This window comes from Oncorhynchus masou, chromosome 30 (genome assembly GCF_036934945.1).
Source record: "Oncorhynchus masou masou isolate Uvic2021 chromosome 30, UVic_Omas_1.1, whole genome shotgun sequence".
In the NCBI taxonomy this organism is placed as follows: domain Eukaryota; kingdom Metazoa; phylum Chordata; class Actinopteri; order Salmoniformes; family Salmonidae; genus Oncorhynchus; species Oncorhynchus masou.
Genome location: NC_088241.1, coordinates 37,317,116 through 37,339,675, shown reverse-complemented (window position 1 = coordinate 37,339,675; position 22,560 = coordinate 37,317,116). Strand labels below are relative to the sequence as shown.

The 22,560-nt window shown below is 43.3% G+C and overlaps 1 protein-coding gene across 1 annotated transcript in view; it reads left to right on the top strand.

Annotated features, from left to right (window-relative positions):
- The window catches only part of LOC135522601 (receptor-type tyrosine-protein phosphatase N2-like), a 280,479-nt gene that overhangs the window by 80,818 nt on the left and 177,101 nt on the right, over window positions 1–22,560 (top strand). The window contains exon 3 of the mRNA XM_064949026.1: window positions 2,070–2,183. Within this exon, the coding sequence (XP_064805098.1) occupies window positions 2,070–2,183 (114 nt within the window). The remainder of the gene's footprint in view (window positions 1–2,069; window positions 2,184–22,560) is intronic.

Here is a 22,560-nt window from a genome sequence, read left to right as displayed (position 1 = left end):
ACCCTGTTGTAAATTACAGCAGAAGGGGAGGGGGGGGGCAGTATTTTTTTTTAAATACCGCCCGTCCAGCATCACTACTCTGGACAGTTCTGACTTAGAATATGTGGACAATTACAAATACCTAGGTGTCTGGTTAGACTGTAAACTCTCCTTCCAAACTCACATTTTAAGCATCACCAATACAAATTTAAATCTAGAATCAGCTTCCTATTTCACAACAAAGCCTCCTTTACTCATGCTGCCAAACATGCCCTCGTAAAACTGACCATTCTACTGATCCTTGACTTTGGCGATGTCATTTACAAAATAGCTTCCAACACTCTACTCAACAAATTGGACGCAGTCTATCACAGTGCCATCCATTTTGTCACCAAAGCCCCATATACTACCCACCACTGAGACCTGTATGCTCTCGTTGGTGGGCGCACGCTTCATATTCATCGCCAAACCCACTGGCTCCAGGTCATCTATAATGCTTTGCTAGGTAAAGCCCCGACTTATCTCAGCTCACTGGTCAACATAGCAGCATCCACCTGTAGCACGTGCTCCAGCAGATATATTTCACTGGTCACCCCCAAAGCCAATTCCTCCTTTGGCCGCCTCTCCTTCCAGTTCTCTGCTGCCAATGACTGGAACGAATTGCAAAAATCACTGAAGCTGGAGACTCATATCTCCCTCACTAACTTTAAGCATCAGCTGTCAGAGCAGCTCACGGACCATTGCACCTCTACATAGCCCATCTGTAAATAACCCATCCAACTACCTCATCCCCATATTGTTATTTTGTTCTTTGTTGCTCCTTTACACTCCAGTATCTCTACTTGCACATTCATCTTCTGCACATCTATCACTCCAGTGTTTAATTGCTAAATTGTAATTACTTTGCCACTACGGCCTATTTATTGCCTTACCTCCCTAATCTTACCTCATTTGCACACACTGTATATAGATTTTTTCTATTGTATTATTGACTGTACGTTTGTTTATTCCATGTGTAACTCTGTGTTGTTGTTTGTGTCGCACTGTTTTGCTTTATCTTGGCCAGGTCACAGTTGTAAATGAGTACTTGTTCTCAACTGGCCTACCTGGTTAAATAAAGGTGAAATTAAAAATTTAAGAAATGTAATGACCAGGAACCCGATGGTTACGTTGACAGTGCTCTAGAGTTCCTCTGTTGAGATGGGAGAACCTTCCAGAAGGACAGCCATCTCTGCAGTGCTCCATCAATCAGGCCTTTATAGAGTGGTATAGTGGCCAGACGGAAGCCACTCCTCAGTAAAAGGCACATGACAGCCCGCTTGGAGATTGCCAAAAGGCACCTAAAGACTCTTAGACCATGGGAAACAAGATTCTCTGGTCTGATGAAACCAAGATTTAACTTTTTGGCCTGAATGTATTGTCATGTTTGATGGAAACCTGGCACCATCCCTATGGTGAAGCACAGTGGTGGCAGCATCATGCTGTGGGGATGTTTTTTAGTGGCAGGGACTGGGAGACGAGTCAGGATCGAGGCAAAGATGAACAGAGCTAAGTACAGAGAGATCCTTGATAAAAACCTGCTCCAGAGCGCACATGACCTCAGATTGGAGCGAAGGTTCACCTTCCAACAGGACAACAACCCTAAGCACACAGCCAAGACAAAGTAGAAGGGCCTCAGGACAAGTCTCTGCAGAAAGGAATAAGATAAACTCCCCACAATTTTGCCAAGCTTGTAGCGACATACCCAAGAAGGCTTGATGCTGTAATCACTGGCAAAAGTGCTTCAACAATGTACTGAGTAAAGGGTCTGAATACTTATGTAAATATGATATTTTCGTTTTTTTAAATGTTGTATACATTTCCAAATATTTCTAAATACCGTTTTTTTCTTTGTCATTATGGGGTATTGTGTTTAGATTGATTAGGAATAAAAAAATAAATGTAATCGTTTTTAAAGTAGCGTAACAAAATGTGGACAAAGTCCCAGGGGTCTGAATACTTTCCGAATGCACTGTGTGTAACAGAAATACTGACCATCGCTGGTAGATGATCTGTTTGTTGACAGTGTGTATGTGTGTGTTCTCTCATAGACAGAATGTTTGGAAGGTGTCTGGAGTTACCTAGTGCGGACCTATACACCTATGATGTGTCAGCCTCTGCTCTACAGCACCTGAGGACTCTCCTCCAGAAACTGTCCCACAGAGGTACTGTCTGTCTGTCTCTCTGCTTGTCTTTCTGTCTGTCTCGCTGTCCCTGTACAGATGTGTGTGTATGTCTGATTGGTCCGTCTGTCCTGTCGACATTATGAAACAGATTCAGCTCTTATGTGAAAGCAAGCCAAACGGTCGGATTACACATTTGGCCCAGAGGTAAAGGACAGGTAATTTGCCTCATACAGGCCTTTGTTCCCAGATCATATAACGGCAATAGGAATCTAATTGACTCGTACGATTGCAGGACATTTAGTGCTTATTTTGTGGATGAGTGACTGTGCTGCATGTGGCGTAATTGCGTTAGATTTTCTCTCCTGCTCAATGAATGAGAGCACAGCAGCTAATGTGCTTGTTAAACAGGGTAGATACAGGAGAACAGGACACAGAACTGGCCCAAGGATGTCCTCAAACAACAGTAGAAAGAACAAAGTTTGAAAATATTGTCTTTGCAGGGATGCAACTTATATTCTCCTGTATTTACCCCACCAAAATGAAAGGTTAATAAGCTGCTAATGTGGCTATCATAAAGATCTACAAATGCCATGATGATCTGGACGAGACTGTCGAATCGAGACAATGGTAAAAAATCTCTGGATTAACTATCTAATGTTAGCTAAATGTAGTAATGAATAAATTGACCAAATGTCTTTAAATGGACAATTCTGTGAACTGCCTTGTACAAGTTTTAAGTTGACACAATACCTGTTAGCAAAGGTGTCAGCTAGAGATGACGTGCAGGAGCTTGCAGGGATTTGTAGTTTTGCATGATGTCTACTTTGACGCTAATTAGCATTTTCAAATCTGAGAGTAAATAGAGCCGAATATATTGATTAAATATTTACATGGTTATCAAAACGTCACTCCAGGGTAAGCCTACACAAAACACAGCCCTTATTTTAAGTGTTTCTAAAATCCCCTATGGGAAAAATGAATGGTGGAAAAACAATTGGAACCATTTCCCTGTTTGACCATTACCCTGTTTTATGGGCATTATAACACCTCCACCGTGGGGCTTTATATTAGAGATCTGCACACGCACCCGCAGGTTTTCATACCACACACGTTGGCTTTCTGTCCGATTCCCACCCGCTACCACAAGAACTGGCTGCCAGACTCCCACCCACTACCACAACAACTGGTCCCAAACCTAATTGCAGTCCCGCAATGTTATTTTAGACAGTTCACTTGCCAGCCATGGTCGAGGAATTTTGAGCCCTGTATACAATATCAAATGCGCAAAAATAACTTAAGAAATCGGTTAAATTACAAGAGATGCTAACATGGCCCATTTATATTAAGCTATCTGTATTACTGGGCTATATCAGCAAATATGCTAGATGTAGTTTGAAGAGAGCAGAGTTGGAGAGACTTGCACTTTCTCTTTAGTCATTTGTATAGCCTACAATAACAATAGCCTAATCATAGGAAATCTGATAACTGCCGCGTGCTTCTCCGCCCATGCATAAGCTATAGCCTACTCTATTTAATTAAGACCACACTGAACTTGAAGCAGCAAGAACGATGACAACAACACTTGCTACGCTTGGCATATATGATATAGCCTACGTTTTAGGAGGACGATTTGAAGTCAGAGACAAATAAGTGGGTAATCAATACTTATTGAAAATGAAAAGGTACAATGCTCGACTCACCATAGTAGGATAACGTACTGATTAGACCGGGCACGTGCAGACGTGCGCAATTGCGCGCATGTTGATTTTGTCCATCCACACCATACGCGAGATCAGGATATGCAGGTTGAAATATCAAAACATACTCTGAATCAATATTCATTTTTGGACAGGTTGAAACACATGAAACATTAATGGACATTTAGCTAGCTAGTTTGCTGTTGGTAGCTAATTTGTCCTGGGATATAAATATTGGGTTGTTATTTTATCCTTTTTTTCTGGATCTTTGTAGAATTATGACCCATTTTGAGTTACACAAAATCGTGTGTTCTCTACTCAGACAATTACAGTTTTTGACAATTGCTTACACATGATTTCTGAAACTATGGCTCATTTTCTCTAAACTCAACACACAAAACCCTAAAACATACACACAGCATGCAAAACGTCACACATCTCTTGCAAAACCAAACACTTAATTCAAAATGATTTTAACTCCTCAAAATTGTGTTTTTTGCCGCAAAACTCTACACACAAACCATCAAATGATTAGCCCTTATAGATGTGACAAATGTAAAACTTGTGTCTTTTGCATTTTCAGTGGAGTCCACGGCAGTTTGTCGTAACACTCACACGTGCATGTATGTGCACAAATATATACAGTATGTATGCCTATAAGTATATATTTACACTATAAACAGAAATGCAAGGGGGGGATCAAATGTAGTTCATCCTGTCTCCTACTTGGGTCTTGCCACAGCACCTCATCAACATCACAAGCGATGTTCTCTCTGGCTAAACAGCGGGGGAGTAGCATCTGGAGTGGAATATCCAGCCCTGGCATGCCCCCTTATCTATGTCACCGCAGGCCTCCTCGATCGGCCTGGAGAAGGGGTAAACGTTGGTGGGGTTGGCAATCGTATACCTTATAACGCCACGCCGAAAATAACTCTTCTATTGGGTATTAGAAATGGAGAGTATGGTGACAGGTTGAGCGTCAAAACTTGTGGATGGTCAATAAACCAATTGCGGACCGGTGTAAATTTACATTGTCCCAGATGACAAGAAACCTGGCCTGCTCTTGTCCATTCCTCTGGTCATTGGGAATGAGGATATTATGCATAGTGTCAAGGATGGCAATAATGTGGGCAGTATTGTTAGGACTAAGAGTGGTAGGATGATGAAGGTCACCATTCTGACTAATGGCTGCACACATTGTGATGTTGACACCACACTGTCCAGGGACATTGACGATGGCACAGTATCGTATAAGGTTTCTTTCTCTGCGTCTTGGTTGAGAGAATGCAAAGCGAGTGCAAAGCTGTCATCATGTAACGGTTTTCCTCCTCTTCTGAAGAGGAGTATGAAGGATCGGACCAATATGCAGCGTGGTAAGTGTTTGTCATTTTATTCAATTGCACTGAACACTAAAAATACAAAGTAACAAAAAGAACAACCGAAACAGTTCCGTCTGGTAACTAAAACAAAGACAGAAAACAACTACCCACAAATATAAGTGGGAAAACAGGCTGCCTAAGTATGGTTCTCAATCAGAGACAACGATAAACAGCTGCCTCTGATTGGGAACCATACCAGGTCAAACACAGAAATACCAAAACATAGAACAACACATAAAATGCCCACCTCAACTCACGCCCTGACCAAACTAAAATAGAGACATAAAAGGAACTATGGTCAGGACGTGACAGTACCCCCCCCACCCAAAGGTGCGGACTCCGGCCGCAAAACCTAAACCCCTAGGGGAGGGTCTGGGTGGGCATCTGTCCGCAGTGGCGGCTCTGGCGCGTGATGTGGACACCACTCCACCATAATCTTGGCCTACTTAAGTGGCGCCTTTGGAGTGGCGACCCTCGCCGCCGACCTCGGACTGGGGACCCTTGCAGCGGGCCCCGAATAGACAGGAGAATCCGGCAGCGCCGGAGTGAAGGGCGGCTCCGGCGGTGCCGGAGTGAAGGGCGGCTCCGGCGGCTCCGGAGTGAAGGGCGGTTCCCGACTGACGGGCGGCTCCGGCGGCTCCCGACTGACGGGCGGCTCTGGCAGCTCCGCACAGGAGGGAGACTCTGGAAGCGCCGGACAGGCGGGAGAAACTGGAGGGAGGAGACGGAGAGACTGCGTGGGGCTGCCACAGGACCCACCAGGCTGGGGAGACCTACAGGAGGCCTGGTGCGTGGAGGAGGCACCGAATGGACCGGGCTGTGGGGGAGCACTGGAGCTCTGGTGCACAGCCTTGGCACCACTCCTCCAGGCTGAATGACCACTTTAGCCCGGACCCTCCAGAGTGCAGGCACAGGTTGAATCGGGCTGTGGGTGAGCACTGGAGATCTGGTGCATACCACTCGCACCTCTCCCTTAGGCTCAATGCCCACATTCGCCCAGCACGGGCAGAGCGCAGGCATAGGGCGACCTGCACCCTCCCAGCGCCTTGAAGACACAGCACGCAGCGCCGGCGCAGGATACCCTGGGCCAAAACGTTGTACCCAAGACCAAACACGCTGAACTGGCACAACACGCCCTGGCTGAATGCCCACTCTCGCATGGCACTTGCGGGGGGCTGGCCTATAGCGCACCGGGCTATGAGCGCTTACTGGCGACACCGTGCGCTTGACCGCATAACTTGGTGCCTGACCAGTACTGCGCTTCTTCCGGTAAGCACTGGGAGTTGGCTCAGGTCTATCCCCTGACTCCGCCAATCTCCCCGTGTGCTTCCTCCCCAAAACAATTTGGGGGCTGCCTCTCATGGCTGTTACCTCATGATCGCCGCCGCTCATCTTTCACTGCCTCCAGTTCTTCCTTGGGGCGGCGATATTCCCTAGCCTGTGCCCAGGGTCCCTTGCCGTCCAATATCTCCTCCCAAGTCCAGGAGTCCAGAACCCTCTGCTCCTGGTTACCACTCTGCTTGGTCCGGTTGTGGTGGGTAGTTCTGTAACGGTTTTCCTCCACTTCTGAGGAGTATGAAGGATCGGACCAATATGCAGCGTGGTAAGTGTTCGTCATTTTATTCAATAGCACTGAACACTAAAAATACAAAGTAACAAAAAGAATAACCGAAACAGTTCCGTCTGGTAACTAAAACAAAGACAGAAAACAACTACCCACAGGTCATAGTGGGAAAACAGGCTGCCGAAGTATGGTTCTCAATCAGAGACAACGATAAACAGCTGCCTCTGATTGGGAACCATACCAGGCCAAACACAGAAATACCAAAACATAGAACAACACATAAAATGCCCACCCTATCTCACGCCCTGTACCAAACTAAAATAGAGACATAAAAAATGAACTAAGGTCAGGACGTGACACATCAAGGCACATGGTGTCTACTCTGAAGAATCTCAAATATGAAATTAATTTTGATTTAACATTTGTTTAGTTATTACATTATTCCTTGTGTTTTTTCATAGTTTTGATGTCTTCACTATTATTCTTGAAGAAATAGTAGAAATAGTACAAATAAATAAAAACCCTGGAATGAGTAGGTGTGTACAAACTTTAAATGGTAGTATATATATATATATATAGTTGAAGTCGGAAGATTACATACACTTAGGTTGGAGTCATTAAAACTTGTTTTTCAACCAAATTTCTTGTTAACAAACTATAGTCGGTTAGTACATCTACTTTGAGCATGACACAAGTCATTTTTCCAAAAATTGTTTTACAGACAGATTATTTCACTTATAATTCACTTTATCACAATTCCACAATTACATACACTAAGTTAACTGTGTCTTTCAACAGCTTGGAAAATTCGAGAAAATGATGTCATGGCTTTAGAAGATTCTGATAGGCTAATTGACATCATTTGAGTCAATTGGAGGTGTACCTGTGGATGTATTTCAAGGCCTACCTTCAAACTCAGTGCCTCTTTGCTTGGCATCATGGGAAAATCATTAGAAATCAGCCAAGACCTCTGTCTAGTTCATCCTATGGAGCAATTTCCAAACGCCTGAAGGTACCACGTTCATCTGTACAAATAATAGTACGCAAGTATAAACACCATGGGACCACACAGCCGTCATACCGCTCAGGAAGGAGACAAGTTCTGTCTCTTAGAGATTAATGTACTTTGGTGCGAAAAGTGCAAGTCAATCACAGAACAACAGCAAAGGACCCCGTGAAGATGCTGGAGGAAACAGGTACAAAAGTATCTGTATTCACAGTAAAACAAGTCCTATATCGACACAATCTGAAAGGCCACTCAGCAAGGAAGAAGCCACTGCTCCAAAACCGCCATAAAAAAGCCAGACTACGGTTTGCAACTGCTCATGGGACAAAGATCGTACTTTTTGGAGAAATGTCCTCTTGTCTGATGAAACAAAAATAGAACTGTTTGGCCATAATGACCATCATTATGTTTGGAGGAAAAAGGGGCATGCTTGCAAGCCGAAGAACACCATCCCAGCCGTGAAGCACAGGGGTGGCAGCATCATGTTGTGGGTGCTTGCTGCAAAAGGGCTTGGTGCACTTCACAAAATAGATGGCATCATGAGGCTGGACAATTATGTGGATATATTGAAGCAACATCTTAAGATATCAGTCAGGAAGTTAAAGCTTGGTCGCAAGTGGGTCTTCCAAATGGACAAAGTTGTGGCAAAATGGCTTAAGGACAACAAAGTCAAGGTATTGGAGTGGCCATCACAAAGCCCTGACCACAATCCTATGGAAAATGTGTGGGCAGAACTGAAAAATCATGTGTGAGTAAGGAGGCCTACAAACCTGACTCGGTTACACCCGCTCTGTCAGGAGGAATGGGACAAAATTCACCCAACTTATTGTGGGTAGCTTGTGGAAGGCTACCCGAAACGTTTGGCCCAAGTTAAACAATTTAAAGGCAATTCTACAAAATATTAATTGAGTGTATGTAAACTTCTGACCCACTGGGAATTTGATGAAATTAATAATTGTCTCTATTATTATTCATAAAATAAATTGGTAATCCTAACTGACCTAAAACAGGGAATTTTTACTAGGATTAAATGTCAGCAATTGTGAAAAACTGAGTTTAAATGTATCTGGCTAAGGTGTAAACTTCCGACTTCAACTGTATGTATATATATATATATATGTATGTCCTTGGCGTCCACATCACCAACAAATTAACATGGTCCACAACAAAACATATTCCCCCTCAGGAGACTTAAAAGATTTGGCATGGGTCCTCAGATCCTCAAAGGGTTTTACAGCTGCACCATCGAGAGCATCCTGATGGGTTGGATCACTGCCTGGTATGGCAACAGCTTGGCCTCCAACCGCAAGGCACTACAGAGGGTAGTGCGTTCGGCCCAGTACATCACTGGGGCCAAGCTTCCTGCCATTCAGGACCTCTATACAAGGCGGTGTCAAAGGAAGGCCCTAACAATTGTCAAAGACTCCAGCCACCCTTGTCATAGACTGTTCTCTCTGCTACCGCACGGCAAGCGGTACTGAAGCTCCAAATCTAGCTCCAAGAGGCTTTTAAACAGCTTCGACCCCCAAGCCATAAGACTCCTGAACATCTAGTCAAATGGCTACCCACACTATTTGCACTGCCCCGTCCTTTACGCTGCTGCTACCCTGTTATTATCTTAAATTTTACTAGGCAAGCCAGTTAATAACATATTCTTACTTACAATGACAGCCTACCAGGGAACAGTGGGTTAACTGCCTTGTTCAGGGGAAGAACGACTTACAGTGCCTTGCGAAAGTATTCGGCCCCCTTGAACTTTGCAACCTTTTGCCACATTTCAGGTTTCAAACATAAAGATATAAAACTGTATTTTTTGTGAAGAATCAACAACAAGTGGGACACAATCATTAAGTGGAACGACATTTATTGGATATGCAGTGGTCTGATACTCCTTCCATTTCAATATTATCGCTTGCACAGTGCTCCTTGGGATGTTTAAAGCTTGGGAAATCTTTTTGTATCCAAATCCAGTTTTAAACTTCTTCACAACAGTATCTCGGACCTGCCTGGTGTGTTCCTTGTTCTTCATGATGCTCTCTGCGCTTTTAACGGACCTCTGAGACTATCACAGTGCAGGTGCATTTATACGGAGACTTGATTACACACAGGTGGATTGTATTTATCATCATTAGTCATTTAGGTCAACATTGGATCATTCAGAGATCCTCACTGAACTTCTGGAGAGAGTTTGCTGCACTGAAAGTAAAGGGGCTGAATAATTTTTCAGTTTTTGATTTGTTAAAAAAGTTTGAAATATCCAATAAAAATGTCGTTCCACTTCATGATTGTGTCCCACTTGTTGTTGATTCTTCACAAAAAAATACAGTTTTATATCTTTATGTTTGAAGCCTGAAATGTGGTAAAAGGTCGCAAAGTTCAAGGGGGGCGAATACTTTCGCAAGGCACTGTATTTGTACCTTGTCAGCTCAGGAATTAAATCCAACAAACTTTTGGTTACTGCCCCAACACTCTAACCACTAGGCTACCTGCCATCCCAAAATGATCTATGCATAGTTCAATAACTCTCCCTACATGTACAGATTACCTCAATTACCTCGACTAAACAGTGCCCCCACACATTGACTCTGTACCAGTACCCCTTGTATATAGCCTCGCTATTGTTATTTGACTTCTGCTCTGTAATTATTTGTTACTTTTATTCATTTGTTTTTTTTGCTGTTTTTCTTAACTGTATTGTTGGTTAAGGGCTTGTAATTAAGCATTTCACTGTGAGGTCTACAACTGTTGTATTTGGCTTGTGACAAATAAAATTTGATTTGATATATATATTTAAATTGTAAGAATCTATTCAACTGAAATGTGTTTTCTGCATTTAACCCAACTCCTCTTTATCAGAGAGGTGCGGGGGGCTGCCATAATTGACAACCACATTTTTGGCAAACAGTGGGTTATCTGCCTTGCTCAGGGGCAGAATGACAGCTTTTGTACCTTGTCAGCTCGGGGATTCCATCCAGCAACCTTTCAGTTACTGGCCCAACCCTCTAACCACTAGGCTATCTGCTAGGTCCCAAGTGTGCTCACCACAAAGAATGCCTAATTGTTGTCACTTAATGTTATATGCTTTCTTGTAATCAGAAAAGTTAATTGAAGGTACAATGAGCTACTGGCAGCTATTTGCAAGTATGTTGCTGTGCTTTCAAAGAAAACTTACTGAGTTAAGTTGCCAGTTAAGCTGCCAGTATGTTACTGGCAGTTAGTTGCTAGTGACTCTGACACTCATCAGATGTGGCAGGGCTTGCAAACTATCACAGATTACAAAGGGAAACCAAGCCGCGAGCTGCCCAGTGACATGAGCCTACCAGACGAGCTAAGTTCCTTCTATGCTCGCTTCGAGGCAAGCAACACTGAACCATGTATGAGAGCACCAGGTGTTCCTGATGACTGTGTGATCACTCTCTCCATTGGCCGATGTGGGTAAGACTTTTAAACAGCTTAACAGATGGATTATCCAGACGTGTACTGAGAGCATGCGCTGACCAGCTGGCAAGTGTCTTCACTGACATTTTCAACCTCTCCCTGATAGGGTTTGTTATGGTGACCATATTACTGCCACATCGGTGGTCATATCCGCAGTTAAAATCCATGTGACCGTTTAGTCACGGTAACTCGGCTTCTCCAAGCTCTGATGCTGCTGATTATCATTAGTAGTCTACCAAACTTGCTAACTGCCTGGTATTCAGCACTCTGTTGTCCCTCTAATCACTCTGACATTGATGCATATGTTTTCAAAAATCAAATCAAATCCTTCATAGGAGCCCATGAGCTCGTGTTGCGCAACATTTCTATAGGCTGTGCAATTGGCTGAGAAAACAGAGTTTTGATGGCCTCTATTAAAAAGAGGTGGAAGCCATCAGCTTTCTATAGGCTAGGCCTACTATATTTATGTATCAACTTTCCTAGAATTAAGCACATTGCTTTGCTTTAAAACAGGAGTATAGCCTACCTGGCTGGCATAAAAATTTACCATGGGAAATTTTAACCAAAACAGTTTGGCTTTTATGAGCTCTATACAACCATCACAGCTGTACAGAACCATTCATGATATGCAAAAAAATGCAGTTAGAAAAAATACAGTTCCAGTTAAATTTCTAGAATTGTTTGCTTGAATATCTGTTTTTGCATGTACCTATGCTACACAAAGATAAGTAACTTTCTTATTATTATTTTTTTTACTAATACAATCTGTTAGTTGGACTTATTGCACCTGATACTGAACTGGTTGTTCCAGTTTAGATGCTTTAGGTAGTCTAATTTATTAATTTCTCTATGGTCCAAAACACCACGAGGGCTGGTGACCAACGAAAACACAATGAAGGCTGGTCTATGCTTTTTTTTCAGCAGGGCTTTTTTCTCTCTCTCAATTCAATTTATTTTATTGACATGGCAAGTTCATTATTACTTACATTGTCAAAGTATACATATCTAAAAATAATACATGTATATTTATATATAAATAAATGGTGGGACCAACAGCACTAATAATAGTAGTAGTGGTCATGGGATTACCATTAACAACAACTACAACAACAATATTAATGAGAACAACAATACATTAAAGCAATGGTAGTGGACCAGTGTCAACATGACTGAGAAGACACATGACATGGTATGAAAGACAAAACAAAACAAGATGGGAAATACTATCGACATTACTTTGCACTTTTCACTGGCTGTCCCTCAGGTTGTGGCAGGAGGACACATATTTGGCTGCCAAAACTGCACATTTTGGCTTTCCACCCAATAAATATTAGATTTTTTCTTCATCTTTTATAGTTTCAAATTATTTGTATTGAATTATAATTTTGGGAAAGAAATGTTCTCTTAGGTCTGAGTATTTGTCACAGTGTAATAGGAAATCCACCCTGTCTCTACCTCTCCCTTGGAGCAGAGTGAGCACAGCCTGTCCTCTCTGGGCAGCCAGGTTAGTCTGTGACGACCGGTCTCTATAGCCAGACTTTGCTCACTGAGTCTGTACCTAGTCAATGTTTTCCTCCGTTTTCTATCAGTCACAGTGGTCAGATAGTCTGCCACCATGTACTGTCTGTTTAGAGCCAAATAGCATTCAAGTTTACTTTGATTTGTTTGTGGTGTCTTTCCAATAGGTGATATATTTTTATTTTTGTTTTGTGATGATTTAGTTGGGCCAGATTTTCTGAGTGCTGTCCTGAGGCTCTATGAGGTTGGTTTGGGTTGGTGAACTGAGCCTCAGAACCATCTGGCTAAGGGGACTCTTCTCTTTTTTCAACTCTTGACATTGTAGAGCTGTGGGTGTGGGTGTGATCTCTCTCTCGCTCTCGCTCGCTCTCTAATGTTGTTCTGATGTCTGTCACGGTGGCAGATGAAATCGACCAATCGTTTGGTGCCTCCAGCCAAGACCAGACATCTGAAGCTTTTTAATTGATACAGTGTAATAGCACAAATGGATTCACTAGGCTAATTAGTTATTGCGCTCTAGCAGTGTACCCAATGGAACGAAAAAAAAGTTAATTGTTAGACAGTTGATTGTATGGCTCAGTTTAGTTTTAACATTAGGTTTTTGACCAGTGCATTACCAAAGTAAGTATATGCTTTAATTCATGACCTTAAAAAAATAATCAAATTAAATTATATATTTAATTCCAAGTCTCATTCACATTTATGCAGTGTATATAACATCCTATATCGTTATCCTCAGTTGTATTCTGACGACAAGACTATCCGAAACATCTGCAACTACAGGCTGTCTCAGCCAGAGGGCAGCAGATACCTTCAGCACAAACCGTGACCACAAAGCACAAACCTCCCCCAGGTAATTGGCTTTACAGGCCACTTTAAGCTTAATCTTTTATAACAGACCTAAACGAGTGTTGAAAACCATAAAAAAATAAGCGGGCATCCATAGGAAATTATAATCGGAGAAATGAATACTAGGCACAGCGTGAGACCACAGCATTTAATCGAATTACTTCTCTGAAATAAACGGATGAGACTGAGGAGGGTGAGAGTAGGTGCGTCAGTTTGTTCCAGCTCTATTTACAGGTGTTAATATCTCTGAAATGTCGTCCTCTCTCCATCACACACTTTTGCTGGCGCTGCTCAGTCTTGAGCTCCGGTTAAACCTGGCTCAGTTTTGCTTGTGTCTCGTAGAACCATATCTAAAGACTGCAGTCTTATCTTAAAGAAAAATCACTACACTGTCTATGCTCCAATGTGTTTTATATCGTATCAGCTTTATCCCTATTGAAGTGTCTGTCATCGTCGAGACGTTCCCCTGTTGAAGAGCAGACAGGGCGATTGAGACTAGTGCCCTGTAACCTAAATGGAAGAGAAGAAAAGAGGAACATCAATTGCATCGATTTGCAATTCTCTTTATCTTGCATCTGAGTTGCTGTAGAAGAAATCATACAATCTGGGCTCTGCGCACAACATCCTACGTCATTAGATCAATAGAAATTGACCCGACACAAAAAAAGGGTTTCTCTTGTTTTTCGTGTAACCTTGCTTTGTTTTGCCGTATCCCTACTGGGAGGGAGCATTATCGGATTTTACATGTTCCACATGCCGCCTCCAAGTGCAAGAGACTGTCATCCACTGCAAATGACTTTAAATTAGCCTGCACCGATGGGGCTTTGTGCGAAGGCGACTTTGGGATTCATAGCGCGCAAACACAGTGTGTCCGCACCTAATATAGCGAAGCTTTCAAGTCTTCTGTCTTATTTGTTTTAGAATCAGGCTTTTGATAGCATTGTATAACATTGCGCGCATGCGCGTGTGTGTGTGTGTGTGTGTGTGTGTGTGTGTGTGTGTGTGTGACATGCAAATGATCTCTTGATAATTTGGTATTTACATTGGATTATGCCACATTTCGTGCAGGGGAACCTATATCAGATGCGAATGCATTTCTTCACCTGACTTCAAGAGTGTTTTCGTACGTCAATATCGATCTCTGTCTCGACGCCCTCACTGACTACCTTTCCCCTCACTTTATTCAGACAGTTGTAAAACAATAAGGGGAGGCTGGCAGATGGAAGAAAAGACACAGGCACCGAAGCCTGGTCTTTAGTGGGGAGAAGCACATATTAGGTCAGAACCACGGAGCTTTACCGCTACAGCACGGGTTCTGCTCTCTCTGTAATAAGGACCAGGCTCCCTGCTCTACAGTATGTTGACCCTTCAAGCATCACCCTTGAGCCATGTGCAAAAGCAGAGTGAATCCTCATTCCTCACTCACTCTCAAGACAAGTGAAGTAAGATCATTCATTGTGACGTTTGCATCACCACAAACAGACAGTGGGTCATTTCAGCACTACTGATCTTCCTCTACACAGGTTCTATATGTGCTCATCGGTGGCTGTGTGTCTTTGCATTGAGGGGTATCTTCCAGAACAGCAAAACATATAATCAGACCTGGTTTTAAAATACTATTTTAACTCTTTCAAATTCGGTTATAATTTGCTTTAGCCTGCCTGTAGTTCCAGATGGGTGGGTTTCACAGCTTTGTGACTATACCATTGATTCCATTGCAGCCAGGCAAGCTCAATTAAACCCAACAAAATGATTTGAAATGACTTCAAATAGAATTTGAACACAGGTCTGCATACAATATGTCATTTCTCACCCACACTCTGTTATAATTACATTATATACGGTTTGCTGTCTTAGATGTGCATAGGGCATGCTTATTCACACAGACTCACAAATGTAAGCTGTTACGTAAGCTATTTTGAAGAGCTTTCTATAGCTAAGCTAATGACTCCAGCTGTATTTGGTGTTGAAGATCTCAGATCGAGTACTACTTTTGGAGCATGTAGGCGTATTTACTTCCTCTATGCCACAGTATGTGAAAATGGAACTCTTAGGTAAAAGAAAAAGTGGAGTATTATTGTTGAACAACTTGTGAGTCATGTGTGGGTTGGACATTTCTTAGTCCACAGTTGATTTGAGCCAACGCATGGGTTTCTGTAAATGGGAATGTCAACTGCTGAAACAGTGTTCTGACAAGTGGAATATTTCCGCAGAATGTTTGTGTCACGGAGTTCAGAGGAAGAAGGTGAAGGAATCGTCAGACCAAAATTCAGCGGGGTACTGAACACTAAATACAAAATAACAATAGGAATAACCGAAAACAGTCCTGCAAGGTGAAAACACTAAACAGAAAATAACCACCCACCACTAACAGTGGGAAACAGGCTACCTAAGTGTGGTTCTCAATCAGAGACAACGAAAGACAGCTGTCCCTGATTAAGAACCATACCCGGCCAAAACATCGAAATACAAAACCTAGACATACAAACATAGAATGCCCACCCACATCACACCCTGACCAAACAAAAAATAGAAACATACAAAGCAATTTACGGTCAGGGCGTGACAGTACCCCCCCCAAAAGGTGCAGACTCTGGCCGCAAAACCTGAACCTATAGGGGAGGGTCTGGGTGGGCATTACGCCACGGTGGCGGTTCTGGTGAGGGACGTGGACCCCGCCCCACTTTTGGCTTGGCTCGGCCCACTTTAGTAATGCCTCTGGAGCGGGAACCCTCACCGCCGACCCGGTACTAGAGGACGCCACTGGACTGATGGTCGAGTCTGGAGTGAGTGGCGCCTCTGGCGCCCCAGGACTAACGGGCGGCTTTGGCGCCTCTGGACTGATGGGCGGCTCCGGCGCCTCTGGACTGGAGGGAGACTCTGGCAGCTCCGGACTGGAGGGAGAACCTGGAGAGAGGAGACAGAGAGACAGCCTGGTGCGTGGGACTGCCACAGGTCCCACCAGGCTGGGGAGACCTACAGGAGGCCTGGTGCATGGAGGAGGCACCGGATGTACCGGGCTGTGGGGGAGCACTGGAGCTCTGGTGCGCAGCCTTGGCACCACTCCTCCAGGCTGGATGACCACTTTAGCCTGGACCCTCCAGAGTGCAGGCACAGGTCGAACCGGGCTGCGGGGGAGCACTGGAGATCTGGTGCATACCACTCGCACCTCTCCCTTAGACTCAATGCCCACATTTGCCTGGCACGGACGGAGCGCAGGCATAGCACCCTCCCAACATCCCGGAGACATAGTACGCAGAGCCGGCGCAGAATACCCTGGACCGAAACGGCACACCGGAGACCAAACGCGCTGAGCTGGCACAATCCGCCCTGGCTGGATGCCCACTCTCGCATGGCACTTGCGGGGGGCTGGCATATAGCCCTCCAGGCTATGAGCACGCACTGGCGACACCGTGCTCTTCATTGCATAACACGGTGTCTGACCAGTACCACGCTTCTTCCGGTAAGCACGGGGAGTTGGCACAGGTCTCTCGCCTGACTCCGCCAATTTCCCTGTGTGCTTCCCCCCTAAAATAATTTGGGGGCTGCCTCTCGTGCCTGAACAGCAATCCCTCACCTCATTCTGGAAGAAGATTTATTCAAGAATGAGTCGGATGCGAAGGATTTACTTCAGACACCCAATGAGGCCTTCATCCCCATCATTCGCAGGAGACAGAGATATCGGGGACGTAGGTTGGAGTGCCTTGTAAGGATCCGACGGCGAAGTGGGTAATCTGCCTTTACTATTAAGTCCTGTTAGCCAACGTACAATCATTGGATAACAAAATAGACCAACTATGCTCAAGTATATACTACCAATGGGACATTAAAAACTGTAATATCTTATGTTTCAACGAGTCGTGGCTGATCGACGACATAAATAAAATACAGCTGGTGGGTTTTACGCTGCATTGGCCAGATAGAACAGCCGCCTCCGGTAAGACAAGGGGTGGTGGTCTGTGTATATTTGTAAACAACAGCTGGTGAAATCTAATAGTAAGGACGTCTCAAGGTTTTGCTTGTTAAATGTGCAACAAGAGGGGAAAAAATTCTAGACCACCTTTACTCCACATACAGAGACTCATATAAAGCTCTTCCTCGCCCTCCATTTGGCAAATCTGACCATAATTCTATTCTCCTGATTCCTGTTTACAAGCAAAAACTAAAGCAGGAAGCACCAGTGACTTGGTCAATAAAGAAGTGGTCAGATGAAGCAGATGCTAAGCTACAGGACTGTTTTGCTAGCACAGACTGGAATATGTTCCGGGATGTTCCGAGACTACAAAAGGGAAGCACAGCCGTGAGCTGCCCAGTGACACGAGCCGACCAGATGGGCTAAATTACTTCTATACTCGCGTCGAGGCAAGTAACACTGAAGCATGCATGAGAGCATCAGTTGTCCCGTACGAATGTGTGATCATGCTCTCTGTAGCCGATATGAGTAAGACCTTTAAACAGGTCAACAGACTGATTACCATGAAGTGTACTCCGAGCATGCACTGACCAACTGCCAAGTGTTTTCACTGACATTTTCAACCTGTTCCTGACTGACTCTGTAATAACATGTTTCAAACAGACCACAATAGTTCCTGTGCCCAAGAACACTAAGGTAACCTACCTAAATGACTACCGACCCATTGCACTCACGTCTGTAGCCATGAAGTGCTTTGAAAGGCTGATCATGGCTCACATCAACACCATTACCCCAGAAACCCTAGACCCACTCCAATTTGCATAAAGCCCCAACAGCTCCACAGATGATGCAATCTCTATTGCACTCCACACTGCCCTTTCCAACCTGGAGAAAAGGAACACCTATGTGAGAATGCTATTCATTGACTACAGCTCAGCTCAACACCATAGTGCCCCCAAAGCTCATCACTAAGCAAAGGACCCTGGGACTAAACACCTTCCTCTGCAACTTGATCCTGGACTTCATTACGGGGTAGGTAACAACACATCCGCCACACTGATCGTCAACACGGGGTTCCCTCAGGGGTGCGTGCCTGGTCCACTCCTGTACTCCCTGTTCACTCACGACTGCATGGCCAGGCACAACTCCAACACCATCATTAAGTTTGCCGATGACACAACAGTGGCAGACTTGATCACTGACAACAATGAGACAGCCTTTTGGGGGGAGGTCAGAGACCTGGCCATGTGATGCCAAGATAACAACCTCTCCCTCAATGTGATCAAGACAAACGAGATGATTGTGGACTACAGGAAAAGGAGGACAGAGCACGCTCCCATTCTCATCGACGGGGCTGTAGTGGAGCAGGTTGAGAGCTTCATGTTCCTTGGTGTCCACATCACCAAATATCATGGTTCAAACTCCCCAAGATAGTCACAAAGTGGGTACGACAAAGCATATTGCCCCTCAGGAGACTTAAAAGATTTGGCATGGGTCCTCAGATCCTCAAAGGTTCTACAGCTGCACCATCGAGAGCATCCTGACTGGTTGCATCACTGCCTGGTATGGCAACTGCTTGGCCTCCGACCGCAAGGCACTACAGAGGGTAGTGTGTATGACCCAGTACAGCTTCCTGCCATTCAGGACCTCTATACCAGGCGGTGTCAGAGGAAGGCCCTAACAATTGTCAAAGACTCCAGCCACCCTAGTGATAGACTTTTCTCTCCCACCACACGGCAAGCGGTACCGGAGCGCCAAATCTAGGTCCAAAAGGCATTTTAACAGCTTCTACCCCCAAGCCATGAGACTTTTGAACAGCTAATCAAGTGGCTACCCAGACTATTTGCATTGCCCCCCCTCTTTTACGCTGCTGCTACTCTCTGTTTATTATCTTTGCATCAAATACATCAACTAACCTGTGCCCCTGCACATTGACTCTGTACCAGTACCCCTGTATATAGCCTCGCTACTTCTACTTTTAGTTATTAGTTTATTTTTATTTTGTACCTATCTAATTTTACTTAACACTTATTTTTCTTAAAACTGCATTGTTGGTAAGTAAGCATTTCACTGTAAGTTCTACTACACCTGTTGTATTCGGCGCATGTGACAAATAACATTTGATTTGATTCATCCTTTTTGTGTCTAATTACTTCACCAAGTAAGATACTAAGGAAATATATTATTGTAAGAAAAATATTATTTTACACAATACCTTGAGTATTTCACAAGGCCTTATTTTGAGGGCCTAGTTTCACCCTCATGCAGGGACTGGAAAATCACATGTATCACTTTAAACCAAAGTCACGCCCATCACTTTCATATTTCCCAGCATGCCCTACTGCTGGTATATATATATATATATATACATATATGTGTGCATATACATACTGTATATATGTGCGTATGTGTGTATATATATGTAGTACCAGTCAATAGTTGGGCACCTACTCATTCCAGGGTTTACTTTATTTTTACTATTTGCTACATTGTAGAATAATAGTGAAGACATCAAAACTATGAAATAATACATATGGAATTATGTACTGTAGTAACCAAAAAAAGTGTTCAACAAATCAAAATGTGTTTTATATTTGAGATTTTTCAAAGTAGCCACCCGTTACCTTGATGACAGCTTTGCACACTATCCACTAGATGTTGAAACATTACTGCGGGCACTTGATTCCGTTCAGCCCCAAGAACATTAGTGAGGTTGGGCACTGATGTTGGGCAATTAGGCCTGGTTTGCAGTCTGTGTTCCAATTCATCCCTAAGGTGTACGATGGAGTTAAGGTCAGGGCTCTATTGAGGCCAGTCAAGTTCTTCCACACCAATCTCAACAAACCATTTCTATATGAACTTAGCTTTGTGCTTGGGATCATTGTCATTTCAGAACCGCAAGCAAAGGGCTTTCCCCAAAGTTGAAAGCAGAGAATCGTCATAGGTTACACCCAGCTTCATAATAGAGACTTGTGAGATGTGACATTTGTTAAGTGTTCAATGATAACATTCACCTAAAAAACACAGTTGGGGAAGGCACTTATCATGGATGAATCGAACAAGCATCTCTCTGTCACAAACAAATACAGTCATGGGGTGGTAACTCGAAAAGACAATGGATACTGGGAAATTATATTAGAGGCATGGCTTTAGTGGGGGGGGGGGGGGGGTCGTGGTTTTCAGGTAGTTATTTTTGGCCACCCGTGAGAGGAAGTGTTTTATTAGTTTAAGTGGTCTATGGAAGAGGTATATCATAATCACTTACAAGAAGCATAGCCATCATGATGCTAAATGTACACCTGGTTAAATAAAGGTGAAATAAAAAATAGAATAATGTGTTGTCTTTCTGTGACTTCAAGGTAGCACGCCATGGTCATACTCTTTTAACATCTTAACTAAATTGTCCTAGAGTAATGCAGTGGCTGGAAATTCATTGTTTATGGGCTGTATCAGGCCTGTAGTCACATTGTTCTGACTTGTAAAGTGCTGTGTAATTTGAATTTAGGTGGAGTGGGGTTATCTGTCATTTTGTAGTTTTAATCACCTGCAATCTGCATTAAGAATGATGGCCAATGTTGGGAAGACTCAGATTTTAGCATCTAAACTAGAACAACCATTTCAGTAATGGGTGCAATAAATCCAAGTAACATGTTGGATTAAACATGTATGTCATTTATGTTTGCACATCATAAGATTAATCAATCAATGCACAAACATGGGTATTGAAACAAACAATTCAAAAAATCTTACCTGCAATATAGTGTGCAAGGAAATATTATAATAATGTGTATGAGTGCCAGACCCCTGTAGGGTAAAACTAGACCTTAAAATAAGACCTTATGAAATACTGAACATAGGGTATTGTGTTAACATTCTGTGTTGAATTAACACAGGATAATTTTCTGTGTACAAACATTATAGCAAAAAAAAATCTATATGGAACTTAACTGTGGAAAATAAAGGTGTCTCGTTGTGGCATATTAAATCAAATAAGACGCCATAAAAGATGATCGAAGTGGACACATTTCTATTAACTTTCTGGCACATTTGTTTTATTCTATTCAACTCTTATCATCTCAATTAATTTGTTTGAAACTTGTTGAATTATTAATTGACCATCAGTTGATGGACACATTTTTTAATAATCTATCACACTTCTTTACATCTGTTTTTTAATACCACAGCTGTTGCCACTGAGACTTGAAGGGGCAATCTGGGATTCAAACAACAACAAAACAACAATTAATTTAGAAAACCAAAAATGTATGCAAAGCTCTACAGAGTGTGTGTTGCAGATGGCCCACTACATCACCGGGGCCAAGCTCCCTGCCATCCAGGACCTTTTTATTTATTGTATTTTATTTAACCTTTATTTAACTAGGCAAGTCAGTTAAGAACAAATTCTTATTTACAATGACGGCCTACCAAAAGGCAAACGGCCTCCTGAGGAAGAGGGGCCTGGGATTAACAATAAAAAATAAATACAATATAAATATAGGACAAAACACACATCACAACAAGAGAGGCAACACAACACTACATAAAGAGAGACCTAAGACAACAACATAGCAAGGCAGCAACACATGACAACACAACATGGTTGCAACACAACACAACAACATGGTAGCAACACAACATGGTACAAACATTATTGTGCACAGACAACAGCACAAAAGGCAAGAAGGTAGAGACAGCAATACATCACAGAAGGCAGCCGCAACTGCCAGCAAGTGTCCATGATTGAGTCTTTGAATGAAGAGATTGAGATAAAACTGTCCAGTTTGAGTGTTTGTTGCAGCTTGTTCCAGTCGCTAGCTGCAGCGAACTGAAAAGACAAGCGACCCAGGGATGTGTGTGCTTTGGGGACCTTTAACAGAATGTGACTGGCAGAACGGGTGTTTGTATGTGGAGGATGAGGGCTGCAGTAGATATCTCAGATAGGGGGGAGTGAGGCCTAAGAGGGTTTTATAAATAAACATCAACCAGTGGGTCTTGCAACAGGTGACCAGTTTACAGAGGAGTATAGAGTGCAGTGATGTGTCCTATAAGGAG